Below are 15,185 nucleotides of genomic sequence, written 5' to 3' on the forward strand. Positions count from 1 at the left end.
ACGTCACCAGCAGAAGTTGATGGCAGAGAATTCAAACCTGACCTCATAGCATTCTAGGTCTTCATACTTCTTCCCACTCGACATTTCCGGGGTTTTCAGAGGTCACATCACAAGGAAATGCAGTCACCCCAACAACCTGCTGCCAGGCCAGCCAGTCTTCCGATCCCACACAAATCTCCCAGCAGCTTTGGACTCTCTCCTCTTACCCTGACCCAGTTTCCGTGTCAGGAGTGCTGTTACTGACACTTTGCTGTTTCTTTGTGTGCATTAGAAAAGGAAGACACTGAGTCTGTGTTGCCGTACTTTTTAAGCACTGCGTCAGGCTGGCACCTTCAGGGACCCCATTCTCGTTTCTTTTAGGACTGTAATCTCCAGAATATGGGATTGGAGAAGCCAGATGCGGGGCAGTGGATGTTTCCTTAAGAAACGAGAAAGATGAGAAAGGGAGAGTGTTGTTTTTCAAGTTTTTTTTAGCAAAAAAAGGCAAGAATGACATCAGCTGCACCTCCCAGGGTGATGCCAGCCAGATAAGTGTCTCCAAAACGGAAATGTTTATTTGAGCAAATGGATGTCATTCAAGGTAGTTCTGGGGGAAATGCTAATATTCTGCCTGGACACATACCATCTTTAAGAAGTTTACCTCTGAATTACTTCCAAACGACCAATACCTAACATTGTCGAATGTACTGGGGTGTCTACACTTGTCACAAGAGGCTTGATGTCAACAGAAGCACAGCCTGTACGTCCCACATCCGAGGCCCCAGCTCAGCGCAAGTGCCAATCCCACTCTTCTTGATGTTTCTATAGACACCCAGCTGCCCTTTAGGAAAAACACTTAACTTCCCTATAGGTTTTCTACAAAATTCATACCCTGAGAAATTGCTAAATGCATATGGCTTTGTTTGCTGGATACCAAGCAAATATCCTCATAGCACATTTGTGTCTAGGTGACCATTTATTTATATAAAAACAAAGGAATATAGTCTCCCCCCAGATAATATCTATGTTTGGCTTCATGCTGTGGTCCCAAAGTACCAGTGACAGTAGGAGGAATAAAACCTCTGTCATGATCAGTCCTCACAAACTCAGACACACTTCCCTCCCGTGCAGGTGAGTGTGCACACACGCAACAGCACTAGCCCAAGCTCCAGGGTGGGCCTGGAGGCAGTGGGAGCCCTGGCTGGTCCCAGGGACACACACCGTCCACAATCACTGCTCACACACCTCAGCTGCAGGCCAGCTGGAGGGCAGCGCTGGGCCAGCCCAGGTGCCTTGGCGGACGGCCTGGTTGGGTTCTCGCTGCCCACAGGCTCTGCCAGCTCGAGGGCCAAGAGGGCCCGCAGGTGGTAGGTGGCGGTGGAGGCTTGGGACTGGGCGGGGGTGGGGGGTGGTGCAGAGCCACATCCAGCCGCCGGAGTGGCCAGAGCTGCGAGCTGAATGGACCGTGGGGAGGACAATACAAAGGGAGGCAGAAAGACCGTCAGGAGCTGGGTCACACTGAGACGACAGACCAAGGTAGGTCTGTGCAGATTATGCTAAAAGCAGCCAGAAGACATTAGCTGGTTTTAGCAGGAGCGACGCTCTTGGTCTGTGCTTTGGGAGCCTCCGGAGGTACATGGAGAGCAGGGTCCTACAGAACTGCCCGAGGAAGAGCATCACTGTTCAGCAGTGCAGGCTGTCTCCGAGCCCAGCCAGTGAGGGCAGAGCCTGGATCCAGCCCGAAAGCCCTGAGCAAACCCGTTGCATCTCTATCTGTTGGATTCGATCGTTTGGTCTCACAAGGCTTCTTGTCAGAGACAGAAAGGCTCCCTGAAGACCACTGTGTGGTGCACGCACTTCTACGAGAGACAGCGTTGCACACACACCAGTAAGCATGTCATTGTAACGCTTCCCTTATGGTAAGTTTCTGCCCGTGCATAGGAGGAGAGGACGGTGCAGCCCCACACGCACCCTACTCCGCTCCGCTGCTGCCAGCTGCCGGGCTTCTCGTTTCACGGGCTCCCCACCCATTGCCAGCAACCTTTCTTGTTGTCTTTAAGCAAATCCCAGACACAGTATTGTTTCATTCATAATATTTCAGAGTTTTCTCTAAAAGTTAAGTACCCTTCTCTGTTCAATGTAGCAGTAATTTACAAGTGCTATTTAATATCATTAAAACGCCTAATCAGCATTTACATTCATCCAGGTGGCTTGTGAAATTTTTAAACTGTTTTTTAACAAAGTTGCTTCTAATCTGTGGGTTCCCTGGTCCTTCTCCTTTTGCCAAGTAGATCCTAGTGATGTCCTGACTGTGTCCTCAGCCCCCTGAACTCCTGTAAACTGGTAACTAGATCAAGACGTCTGGTCAGATTCAAGTTCAGTTTTCTTGACAAAATACTTCCTCAATGGTGTTGAAAAAGACCTATACAAAAAAGGTCTTAATGACCCGGATAACCATGGTCACTCACCTAGAGCCAGACATCCTGGAGTTCAAAGTCAAGTGGGCCTTAGGAAGCATCACTATGAACAAAGCTAGTGGAAGTGATGGAATTCCAGCTGAGCTATTTCAAATCCTAAAAGATGAGGCTGTGAAAGTGTTGCACTCAATATGCCAGCAAATTTGGAAAACTCAGCAGTGGCTACAGGACTGGAAAGGTTCAGTTTTCATCCCAATCTCAAAGGAGGGCAATGCAAAGAATGTTCAAACTAGCACATAGTTGGGCTCATTTCACATGCTGGCAAAATAATGCTCAAAATCCTTCAAGCTAGGTTTCAACAGTACATGAACTAAGAACTTCCAGATGTACAAGCTGGATTTAGAAAAGGCAGAGGAACCAGAGATCAAATTGCCAACATCCATTTGGTTATAAATAAAGCAAGGGAATTAAAAAAAAAAATCTATCACTACTTCATTGGCTACACTAAAGCCTTTGACTCTGTGGATCACAACAAAATATGGAAATTCTTAAAGCAATGGGAATACCAGACTATCTTACCTGTCTCCTGAGAAACCTGTATGTAGGTCAAGAAGCAACAGTTAGAACTGGACATGGAATGATGGACTGATTAAAAATTGGGAAAGGAGTACATCAAGGCTGTATATTGTCACCCTGCTTATTTAAATTTTATGCAGAGTACATCATGCAAAATGCCAGGCTAGATGAAGCACAAGCTGGAATCAAGATTGTAGGGAGAAATATCAATAACCTCAAGTATGCAGATGATGCCACCCTTATGGCAGAAAGTGAAGAAGAACTAAAGAGCCTCTTGAGGAAGGTGAAAGAGGAGAGTGAAAAAGCTGGCTTAAAACTCAACATTCAAAAAACTTAAGATCATGACATCTGGTCCCATCATTTCATGGCAAATAGAAGGAGAAAAAGTAGAAACATGGCAGATTTTATTTTCTTGGGCTCCCAAATCACTGCAGATGGTGACCACAGCCACAAAATTAAAAGACACTTGCTCCTTGGAAGAAAAGCTATGACAAACCCAGACAATGTATTAAAAAGCAGAGACATCACTTTGCCAACAAAAGTCCTTATAGTCAAAGCTATGGTTTTTCCAATGGTCATGTACAGATGTGAAAGCTGAACCATAAAGAATGCTGAGCATTGAAGAATTGATGTTTCTGAACTATGCAGCTGGAGAAGAGTTTTGAGAGTACCTTGACAGTAAGGAGATCAAACCAGTCAATCCTAAAGGAAATCAAACCTGAATATTCACTGGAAGAAAGGACTGATGCTGAAGCTGTAGCTCCAATACTTTGGTCACCTGATACAAAGAACCAACTCATTGGAGAAGATCCTGATGCTGGGAAAGATTGAGGGCAAGAGGAGAAGAAGAAGGGGGTGGCAGAGGATGAGACGGTTAGATGGCATCACCGACTCAGGGGACATGAACTTGAGCAAACTCCGGGAGATAGTGAAGGGCAGGGAAGCCTGGCGTGCTGCTGTTCATGGGGTCACAAAGAATCGGACACAACTGAGTGCCTGAACAACAAGGGTGTTGTTGGCTGACTGCTCAACGACACAGAGCAGGTATGTGGGTTTCGATCTCTCCTGGGCCTGTTTGGGGTTTGAGCACAGGTCATACTGTTTACATCTCAGCCACTGACTGCTTTCAGGTTCACAAACACGCAAATGAGAAACCAGGGTTACTGAGAGGAGCTGGTTCCAGGGCCGAGCCAGGAGGGTTTGTGAGCCTAAAAGTAAGACACACCCGGGAACATGGGTTCAGCTGAGGAGCCGGCAGGAATGGGAACCACCCCACCCTGGGCAGCAACGGCCCATGAGCCTCTGAATAAGAATAACAGCAGTTATTCTCCCTACACTGAGGATAGGAAGGGCCCACTCGTCACTGCAGAGGCCGACCAGGTAGGATGGAAGGAGGATGGATGTGACAACCATCGTCATAATGAGAACTCTCTGCACTACACTCTCAACATTTCCGTAAGTCCAAAAGTATGTCCATATGAAAAGTTAAAGGAAAAGGCCTAAGGAAAAGGATGTGAGCCTCACCTTACTTACTGGTCTCACTACAGCCCCAGAAGGTGGCATGTGGAACATGGGGTTGAGGTCTGCAGGCGGGCCCCTGGGCGGGGGTCACCCACGCTCGGGTGCTCCTCAGAACTCGAGGGCCAGGTCCAGCACCAGTTTCACCCCTGCCGCAGGGACCCGCCTTTTCACCTCCTCGTCTCAGTCATCACTGCTCCTGCCTGCCTGGTTCCCAGCAGACTCCTTGGAGGACGTGCCCCAAGGCTGATCATGTTGGGCGTCACTTGTGTGGTAGATCACAGCTGGTCGATAAATACACATGTGTTTATATGGATGTTTTTCATCAGTGTACCTAAATTTCCCATTGCAAATGACATAAACCCTGAAAGCTGAGGGACCATCTGGTTAAATGTCAAATTAAAACGTCAGTCTCAGAAGGGACCTTGGGAAGCACGTGCCCAGACAGCTGGCAATTCCAAAGCTGCATCTTTAAGTCTCCAGTTCGCTCTCAGTCAGGTTACTTGTTTGCCCAGATGAAAGATGAATTTATTCCCTGATTTTACTAGAAGGTGGGGAAGATGAAAGTGAGATTATTTTTAAGTACATGGAGGTTCTTTCATTGAATGGACTTCACAAGAATCCCAGAAAATTCCATATTCTTGAAAATAGATATGCATTTATTATCCAAGTCAGGTCACTTCTGAAGGTGAGAGGAAGCTATGAATGACTCCAGGTTAACAAGAGTCAACAGGACTGAGTTTATCCCACTTTTTCACCAGATCCTGTAGACTGTTGAAAGAAACCTCACTTACTCCAGAATATGCTGCTACCCCTTAGAGGAAGCAGGGGGCAGTTCGAAGGCAGAAGAGGTTTCGAAGCTTCAGTCTTCCCTGGCCACACTCGGGCCTGATGCTGATAGCTCTCCATGGATGAAGTCACTCTGCTGGAGTCCCTCCCTGAGCAGTTATTCCACAACAGCCAGCCAGAGCGACGGGATGGATGGGGTTGTGTCTCAGAGGCAGGAGCCCCAGCCAGGGGGCTTCTGGGTACTGTCTGGCCTGATGTAGCTTCCTGGTCTCCATCCTCTATGCACACGCGGGTGGGCTTGAAGACTGACCATCCTCCGCAGGAAGAGTCCAGAAATAAATTCATCATGGTCACTGGGCAAAGGCAACCTCTTTCCTCTGACCGTTCCCTCCAACCCCAGAAATAAACCACTTCTCCCCAACACTAACTTGTCTTAGAGAGCTGACCATCCACACAGATCCTTCAGAACCACCAAACTGCTCCAGCGGTGGGGGTCTGTTAACTCCCATCTCATTCTCAACAAGAAGCTGCGTTTGTGACAAACAATGATGGCACTCGGGTCTGGAGCCAGATGCCCAGATCTGAACCGACTTCGCCCCTGACCAGCCCCGAGTAATTCCACACCCCAAGCCTCCGTCTCCTCGGCCATACAAGGAAGACACAACGGAGCTCTTGGGGATCCATGAGACAATTCAGGAGGAGCAGGCACCTGGCAGGTAGTGACCAACCACTCAGGAAGACAGGATTTCTGTCCTTGCTGTTTGTCCTGTGGCTGAATTCACTACAAATAAACCCACAAACAAATGGATGGATAAGTAGTATTCTAGGACCAAAAGCTTTTGCCATGGCAACACTGAAGTGCTTCACAGGTATTTAATCCAAAATGAGGCTTGTTCCAATCCTGATGAAAGTAAGGCTCAGAGGAAGGTGACCAGCTCCAGGGTTCTCGGCTCCGACCAGACAGGAGGTGCAGGGGCTCGGGCCTCGTGTTGCCCTGGAGTCCAGGGGCTGCTTAGGAGCAAGACAGTCCACAGCAAGGCACCTGCCCCTTCTTCATCCTGATGGCAACTCCCGGAGGGCTCTTTGAGGGGCAGAGGAGCAAGGGAAGTTGCTCGTCATCAATTCAATGAAACTACGCAAACAGCAGAGGCCGCGTCTGTCCTCAGGGTCTTAGATGAGTGTACTCGGAGGAGGGGTGAGTAAGCACACCTCTGGATGTTATTCATAATATTTATTTTGGAAAAATATTTTAAAAAGGAATTTCTTCATTAACAAAACAGTAAAAAACTCAAATAACATTTGCACAATATTCCATAAATACATTTATATACAAAAAATATAGTCACATTGACCCGAAGTGCCTTTGTACATATTTACCAAAAATTTAAATTATAAAAAAATGAACATCACAAAATACTCAAGCTTTACAGATATCATGAAAAATATTTTTACAAGTCCAAAAAATAACGCACATTTTTTCCACCTAGAAAAACACATTTTAGTATCAAAAAGGACAATAAAGGCAGTGTTTGTGATTCTAATTCAAGAGAAGACTGGCTCATAAGAATCCAAAATATACACTTCAGGCAGTGCGTGCTTCTTACGTAGTGATCAAGTCCATTCATTTAAATATATATTTTTTAAAAGCAACTGTCCATAGTGCAATGGAAACGTCCTAGAGGCAGAGCAGCAGCCGCGGGAGCGCCCGCCACCCTGGCAGGAAGAGGACCTGGCTTCCAGCAGCAGTCAGGAGCATGCCCGCTCCTCCCAGCAGCATCGTCGGGGCCGACACCTTGTTCTGCAGAAATGGAACTTGCCCCGTCACCTCCACGTCACACCTAGAGGGCCCAGGAGACAGGGGTGGTTAGCGCAGGCCGGAGGCTCCGTTCTGGCTCCCCGGCTGCAGGCGGGCCTCGCAAGCCCTCTCTGACCTCAGTGGCGATGACACACTCATCCTGCTCCTCGGATATGACATACACTGACTGGTACTTTGTGTCTTTTGAAGCAGAGTACACAGAGTCCGGCCTTTTTCTTTCAGATGCTTCTCCACTAGAGGGAAAATGAAAGAGCCACAGTCAACACACGAAAACATTTTTGAACAGGAAAATGACCAGAGCTTGGAGGAACACACCCAGCTGGCCCCCCTGCCCAGCCTATCCTGCACATTCCTTGAGTGTCGGGGTGCCCTCTTCAGCTGGCTCTCCTGCCCAGGCTTTCCTGCCCATCCCTCGGGTTTCACGGTGTCCTCCCTGGCTGGCTCCCCTGCCCAGCCTGTCCTGCACACCCCTCGGGTGTCGGGGCACCCTCTCCAGCTGGCCCCCTGCCCAGCCTGTCCTGCACACCCCTCGGGTGTCAGGGCACCCTCTCCAGCTGGCCCCCTGCCCAGCCTGTCCTGCACACCCCTCGGGTGTCGGGGCACCCTCTCCAGCTGGCCCCCTGCCCAGCTGGCCTCCCCATGTGCCCCCTCCAGACTGAAGCACTCACCCTCTGAGTGTCGGGGTGCCCTTCTCCTCCCCCACAGAGCCCTGGGGCTGGCACTTGGCATCACGCTTGCCGTGGGGGTCCGCCGTGGCTGCAGCACCCTTGAGGCCCTGCAGCAGGTTGTAGCCCACGGTGGGGTCTCGAGCCTTGAGGCCGTTTTTCTCCGCGCCGGGCTCGGCGTGAAAGTCTGCCTTTTTGTTGGTGTTCTTGATCTGTGTGGCCCCGATGACACTAACAGAGATGTCCTTCTCCCGCTGGCGGTTGGCCAGGTTGTTCATGGTCTCTGTCTCCCCCCGGCAGGGGTCTGCGGGGGGCCGACGCTTCTGCAGCCTCAGCCGCACGCACACCACCGTGGCGGCACAGCCCAGCAGCAGCGTGAGGACCAGCACCACACCCGCCCCGACGGCCACCCAGGGGAACGGGCCGGCCTGGCCCTCCACGTACTTCTCCGTGAGGTCCACCACCACGGGGCCCGGGGGCGGCTCGGGGAGCAGGAACTGGCAGTTGGGGCCCCCGTAGCCCCGGGCGCACTCACACAGGTAGCGGAAGGCCCGCTCGTGGCAGGTGGCCCCGTTGTGGCAGGGTGCGTGCTCACACCTGCTGACGGGGGCACTGCAGTTCCTGCCCGTGTACCCGGGGGGGCAGGTGCAGGAGTACTCATTCACGCCGTCCCGGCAGGTGCCCCCGTGGGCACACGGGGAGGAGGCACAGTCATCCACGTTGTCGTCACAGTGCCTCCCGGAGAAGCCGACCTGGCAGCGGCAGACGTATGTGTCGCCGAGGTCCACGCACTGCGCACCTGGGACATAGACAGGGTGGCGGTTTGTCACCTGGGAAACGTCCTGGGGCATCTGCTGCCTCTGCCACCGGGCCGCACACCAGAGCAGAGAGAGGCGGGCCAGACAGAGGCCAGCACTGAGACAACACGCGTCACATGCCAGCCCATGGCAGGGGTGGGCAGGGGGCAGGGTTCTGGCCCAAAACCGCAAATTACATAAAAAATACAGGCTGACACCTCCTGACATGCCCCAAGCAAAGTGCTTTGCCTGCACTGCTGAATTCATCTTCACAGCAAGCCAGCAGAGGACCCAGTTCACAGATGAGGAAACCGAGGCTTAAAGAGGACGATGCGCTTGCTGTGGTTTCAGTTAGTGAAGAGCAAGAATTGAAACAGAAAGAAAGAGAAAAGAAGAAAGGAAGGGAGGGGGCTAGGGATGGGTCTTTGTCCTTCCAGAGCCAAGTCTGCTAACCCTCCTTATTTTGCCTCTCTAAAGATTAAGCATCCAATGCTCTATTGGTTCAATGGCTGGAAACAAACCGGAGAAAGAGCTTGACCCCAGGGCTGCCTGTAGAGCACAAGGAGAGCAAAGCAAGGTGATTCCTCTCTTGTCCACGATCATGTTCAGCGCAGAAGCACCCAAGACGGTCCGGACTGTCTGGGCCCAGCTGCCCCTGCCCGTGGGTTTCCGTGGGGCATCCCGCCCACTCGTGGAGACCACGCAGTCTCACCAGCCGGCTCTGCTTGCTGACCAAGCGGAGTTGGGCTGGCCCCTAAACATGCAGCGGCTGGGCTGTTGCGAGGGTGGACCCACTGACACTGGGGTCTCGAGCCCCTGAGGAACCGCAGGACTGCAAGCGAGTCACTGCATCTCCACCCGAGCCGGTCCTGCAGGGAAGGGACACTCCTGCCTGCCTTTCTAGCTCCCTGGGCGTTTCCAGACTTAAGGATAAGACTTCTCTGAAGTTTCTCATTGTTCAGACAAAAAGGCTTCTGAGACTCAAGGCAGCTCACAGTGATGAACTCAGCTTGAAACTAAACCCACATGCTTCTCATCAATGTGGACCCCCAGACAAAGTCTCAGGTGGGTCAGGCGGCCCCCTTACCATTGGAACAAGGCAAGGAACTGCAGGAATCCATCTTCTTCTCACAATTAAAGCCGGAGAAGCCCGCAGGGCAGCGGCAGGTGTACCCTCCCTCGGGGTTGTCGGAGCACCGGCCCCCATTGAAGCAGGGGCCATCGGCACACACCATGGCACTCAGCTCGCAGACCCTGCCGTAGAAGCCGGGTGGGCAGGTGCAGGAGTAGCTGTTCTCAAGGTCCTGAGTAATGGAGAAGACAAAGAAAGCTTTCCTAGTCGCTCCCAAGGACCCACACGATCTGTCTCAAACCAGGGCTCCCGGCTCGATGGGAGAGTCGGCGGTGGCTGGACTCACCGTGCAGCTCCCTCCGTTCCTGCAAGGCCCGGCGCTGCACTCGTCCACCTCCGTCTCACAGTTGGCCCCCGTGTACCCAGGCCGGCAAGAGCACGTGTAGCTCCCTTGGCCTGTGTTGGTGCAGGTGGCCCCGTTCCTGCAGGGCTTGTGGTGCGTGCAGTAGTTGAGGTCTGCAAGGGTGGAGACGGGGTGAGGAGGAGAGATGAGGGAGACGTCCTCGCCTATGACCGAGCCCAGGCAGGAAGGCTGCGGGGGCGGAAGCTTACCCTGGTTGCAGAAAAGGCCCCCCCAGCCTTCCTGGCAGTTGCATTGCCAGGGCTGCTGGCAGGTGCCGTGGAGACAGCCTGGGTACCGAATGCACTGGTCGCAGTACCGGCCCTGCCAGCCCACTCTGCACCTTAGGAGAGAGGACAGTCAGTGGACGCTGCTGCTGGGTTCACAGCAACACCTTCCCTGAGCACAAGACGTCACCTCCAACAGCACCAGCACTGCTGGTCCTCATGAGGCTTGGGCGGTCCTCAGGATCTTTAAACCCCAAGGACAGCTCAGTCCTGCCTCAGAGGGTCTGATTCGGCATGAGGGTCAACCAGGGCAGCATCTCTAGGTGATTCTAACCTACTAAACACTCTCCTTTTCTCTGTCAATTCTTTTAAAATCTCATCTGTAAGTTCCACAGCCACTGAGTAGCTTAGGTGAATGACTACCTTGATTCAACAACTGTCCAGGTATGTATTAAGTAGAAACACCAGAACAAAAAGCTCCCCCACCCCGCAAACAGCTAATCTTACCTGAGTTTTTCAAAGGATCATCTAGAGACACTTTGCTAATACACTAGGAGTAAAAGGACAAGAAGAAAAAGAAAGAAGCAACTTTTGCAAACTTACTTGCATTCCCCTGGCTTGTCACAAAATCCATGCTGCTCATCGCACCCTGGCAAACAGATGGCTGCAAGAGGAAAGGCACGGGGTCAAGCCCACCAGAGCGCTCCAGTACGAGGGAGCTGTGAGCCGTGCCCAGCGGGCCAGCGAGCCCCCGGCCCTGGCATCGGACTTTACTCAACGAGAGGAGCATTCTTCTTAACACAGCAGCTCAAGGACAAAAGAGCGCGGAAGCCCCCACCCCCACAGGCCCCTTTTCTTCTAAGAGAGGGTCAGAAGTCCTTCCCCCTCCTCCTCCCCCACTTCCCAATTCTATGCACAAAGCTCCACCTCTTAATACCCAGAAAGTGTGTGTGTAGATAAGGGTGGACAGCTGGTATGCAGAGTACCAGGGCAAGACAGCTGCTCTATTGTCTGTTCTCTCCCAGCAGCTGCCCCAGTGCAACAATACCGGCCTCCCCCTCACACCCCAAGCCCCCACCCCTCACACACACCCCTAGCATGTACACACACACACACACACACACACACATGCACGTGCACCCTTTCCGCCAATGGGAACAGGCGTGCGTCCCAGCCGCCTATCCCCGGAGAGATCTAATCGATGGCACGCGCGAGCTGGGGGCAGGGAGAGACTCCAGTGTTTGAATAAGAAGAAAAAAGTTTAAGTTTATGGCTACCCCACGGCGAAGGAGAGGGCGGGTAGCCAGGAGGGAGGCAGCAGGCAAGCCTGAGGTCCCGGAGGTGGTGGCGGGGAAGCGGGGGGGGGGGGGGGGGGGGGGCGGTGCTGGAGGCTGAGGCTCCGGGCTGGCTTCCTTCTCCTGGCGAGGAGACTCATTAATGAGCCGCCCCACAAGTTTTCAGGACAACAGAGCCAGCTCTGGCCAAGGCAAGCTCAAAGGAGCCGAAAGTTGAGCAGGCTGAGCAACCGTGACGCTGGAGGCAGGACCAAATCAGAACTGATAAAGTGCCCCTCCCAGTGAGGGGTTCTACCCTACAGGAGAAGGTTCCTGGGCTCTGGGCAGGAGGAGGCGCCCTGGGGTTTCTGGGGGAGGCTCCCCACCTGACTCTGGGGAGACCTGGAGTGAGGCGGGGGGCAGTGAGGCACCTGGGGTCCAGCTGAACTAAGGCCCAGGAGCCAGCCGGGTCCCGCAGCCTGCACCTGTGAGAACACAGAGCTGCGGGCAGGCAGGGCCGGAGTCACTCCTGTGAAGGTATTTCCTTCCCGGGTAGGGTGCTGTGAGCACCCCACAACAGGGCAAGCGAGCCCCTCCCCAAGCAGAGCTGGCAGACTCACGTCCCCCACAAGTGAAACTGTCACAAACAGTGGGATGTTTTTAAATACACTGGCTCTGCAGAGAGGCCGAGCACACCAACTCTGGAGAGAATGAAGCTCTCTTCAATGAGACGCTGTCTCGCAAAGAGAACTCCTTTGGTAAAAGCATGCCCTGCACACAGCCTCCTCTCTGTTCCTCCCTTCCTTCCTCCCTCCCTTCCCTTTGGCTTACTTCCTGACCCCTGGCCCTGTGTCCAAAATCCTCCCTGATTAAGAAAGGCAGCTTCCCATTGCGGAAGTTACAACGTCTGAGTCGACCCCAACCCGCCTCTGGCTGACTATGAGGTCTCAACTAATCTCTCTGGCTCCCTGGCCCAGTTTCCACCCCCCAGAACATCTCCCTGGGGCTAAAATCACAGGATCCCAGCAGCCCCGAGAATATGCCCCCCTGCTCAGGAGTGCAGGCCTGGGGGAACAAGCTGAGGGCGGTGGCCTCCCTCCCTGGGACTCACGCTCTGTGCAGTACTGGCCCTTCCAGCCAGGGTTGCAGACTTTCTCCCCTCTCTCCCCGCAGGTGAAGTGGCCGAAGGCGTCATCTCGGGGGCGGCAGAAGACGGAGCAGCCTTCCCCGAAGTAGTGCTCATCACACACAAATCGATAGGAGTACTTCAGGTCTGTGCGGCCGCTGCTGTGCAGGTCCTGAGACCACTCCTCGCCGACCGTCAGGTGCCTCTGCGTGGCCAGGCGGCTGATAAGTCTTTCTGGGTTCTCTGTAGAAAGAGGACGCCCTATTGGTTCTGACTGAGAACCCCGAAGCTTGGGGAATTGGGGAGAAGGAAAGGATGCCAGGTAGGGAGGCTTAACCCTTCTCCTGGACCTCCCAGAAGAACTGGCAGAATGAAAGGCATAGACACTTGTTTCCAGGAAGATTTGAAGTTAAATACAGACTAACTAGGGAAGCAGTTCACATAGTTTGGGAGTTTGGGGGGATTGTTTGTACCTGTTGCAAGGTCATCAGGAGAATCTGTGTGGAGAGCTTCAATGATCAGAGAGAAGGTTCCCTGGAGGAAGGACAGAAAGACAGTAGACAAACCAGAACTGTTTACAAAAGAATCAAAGGATCCCGGGCAACCGAGTGGCTGCAGATCCGTGCGCAGCGTGTCCTGGGGAGGGTCTGTGTATCTCTCTTGCCTGATTTCACTTTCCTTAAGGATATGGAACAACTTTCAAGAGTGGTTTCCTGACATGTTTTTTCAGCCTGTTAATACAGGATATCGCGTTTGAAAGAAAGAAAGAAGACCGCGGAGCAGGCGGGGCTGGAGGGGCTTGTGTGCAGTCTTCTGGGGAAGGAGCCAGGGAGAGGCGCTGGGGGCGGCCAGGCTGCGAGGGCGACTGACAACCGGCCGGTCCAGGAGCTGCGGAACTGGGATTCTCCCACGTGAAGGGGTCCTTTCAACTCCGCGGCTCGGCGCGCAGACCGGACACGGAAATGTCCCAGGACCTCGGCCTCTCCGCCTCACTCTACCCTGGCTGTCACCCCGCGCACCACCCCCTCGCCGCTGCCACCGCCTCGTGGAGGCGGTGCCCCAGGGCCCCGCAGAGCGTGGCGCCCACCGGCCCGGGCACCCCCCCCCCCCCCCAGCCGCGCCTCGGCCTCCCGGTCCTCCCCGCCCGCCCCGCGCCCTCAGGTGCGGCGCTCACCGGCCAGGTGAAGCCAAAGGGGAAGCGGATGGGGTTGCTGAAGGCGGGGTCCGCGCCCGCGCCGTCTGGGAGGCTGAAGGAGTCGATGCCCAGCACCGGGGTGACGGCGCTGCCGTAGGTGCAGGGCGGCTCGGGGGACACGCTGGCCTGGTAGTGCTTGAGGCACACGCGGAAGAAGGTCCTGCAGGCACAAGGCGGCGGCCCCGCGCCCCCGCGGCAGCAGTTGCGGTTCCCCAGCAGCCCCTTCTTGTTGACGAACTCCTGCAGCTTCAGCTCGAACACCCCGGAGCTCCAGACCTGCGGGTGAGCCGAACGCGTGGAGCGCCTGGCTTGGGGATCCCGCCCGGCCGCGTCCTTCCCTGGGCGCTGCCCCCCGCGCGGCCCGCTCCCCGGGGTCCCCCCCCCCGACGCCACAGGCCGCCGGGGCGCCCAGCTGACGGCCCACCCGACGGCGCGGCCCCGGGGCCCCGCGCGGCAGCTGACCTGGCACAGCAGAGCCGAGAGAACGGCGAGGGCCAGGGCGCACCGCCCGCCCATGGTGCACCGCCCGCGGCGCCGGCCCCCCTCGCGTCCCCCCGCCTTGTCTTCCGAAGTCGTCAGGGGACGCTGGAGCAGGAAGGTGTCCCCGGGAGCTCGGGCAGGAGAGCGCCGCCGCTCTGCCTCGGGCCGAGATAATCCGGACTTCTCTCCTGAAGGGTCCGGCTTCGGCTCTTTCGGAGGCCGAGGTTCCTTAGGTCCTCCTTGAGGAGGCGACAGCGGCCCCGGGGATGCGCGAGAGAAAAAGGGGAGTCTCTCCGGAAAGACAGCTCCTGGCGCGGCAACTTTCGGTTTTCCCCTCTTTCTTCCAAAGAGCGAGTAGGTAGGGGTCGTCTGCTTCCTGGTTTTGTCTCAAGCTTGTTGGCAGGGGGAAGAAAAAAAAGAAAGAAAGAGGGGAGAGAAAGCGTCCAGATAATCAGCCCGATTCCCAACGAGCTGCAGGGCTCCTCGCGAGTCCGTTTATCGAGCTGCGGTCTGGAAATCCCACGCGCGAGGCAGTAATCCGGGGCCGTGGAGCGGGAGCGGCCCGGCCGGCTCACTCGGGGGCGGCGGTCCCGGGAGCGCCCTGGACTCGAGGCTTTCCCAGGGACCCAGCCAATGCCATCCAGGTCAACGCCCGGGGTCCCGGACCGGGTCGAGGCGGAAGCTGCGCGCCTGGCTGTGCGTCCAGTGCGGCGCCGGCCGGGGTTCCGCGGGCGCGAAGGGGCTCGGGCTCTCCCGGCGCCGCCGCCTTATATCCCGCTGGCCGCCCGCATGGCTAATGAGATGCAAATGAGCAGCCCCCCAATCTGGCGAGAGCTGTCACAAAGGAGCCACTT

The 15,185-nt window shown here is 54.8% G+C and overlaps 1 protein-coding gene across 1 annotated transcript; it reads right to left on the bottom strand.

Annotated features, from left to right (window-relative positions):
- Positions 1 to 6,495: 6,495 nt before the first annotated feature.
- On the bottom strand, positions 6,496 to 14,443 carry DLL1 (delta like canonical Notch ligand 1). Its single transcript, XM_061130048.1, has 11 exons — positions 14,314 to 14,443; positions 13,831 to 14,127; positions 13,130 to 13,190; positions 12,642 to 12,899; positions 10,860 to 10,920; positions 10,242 to 10,372; positions 9,976 to 10,145; positions 9,645 to 9,861; positions 7,764 to 8,559; positions 7,211 to 7,328; positions 6,496 to 7,117 (listed from the first exon to the last, which is right to left on the bottom strand). The coding sequence occupies exons 1-11, from the start codon at positions 14,365 to 14,367 to the stop codon at positions 7,112 to 7,114; spliced, it is 2,169 nt and encodes a 722-aa protein (XP_060986031.1). The 5' UTR covers positions 14,368 to 14,443; the 3' UTR covers positions 6,496 to 7,111.
- Positions 14,444 to 15,185: the final 742 nt, after the last annotated feature.

The sequence above is a fragment of the Dama dama genome, chromosome 26, assembly GCF_033118175.1.
Source record: "Dama dama isolate Ldn47 chromosome 26, ASM3311817v1, whole genome shotgun sequence".
Lineage (NCBI taxonomy): Eukaryota > Metazoa > Chordata > Mammalia > Artiodactyla > Cervidae > Dama > Dama dama.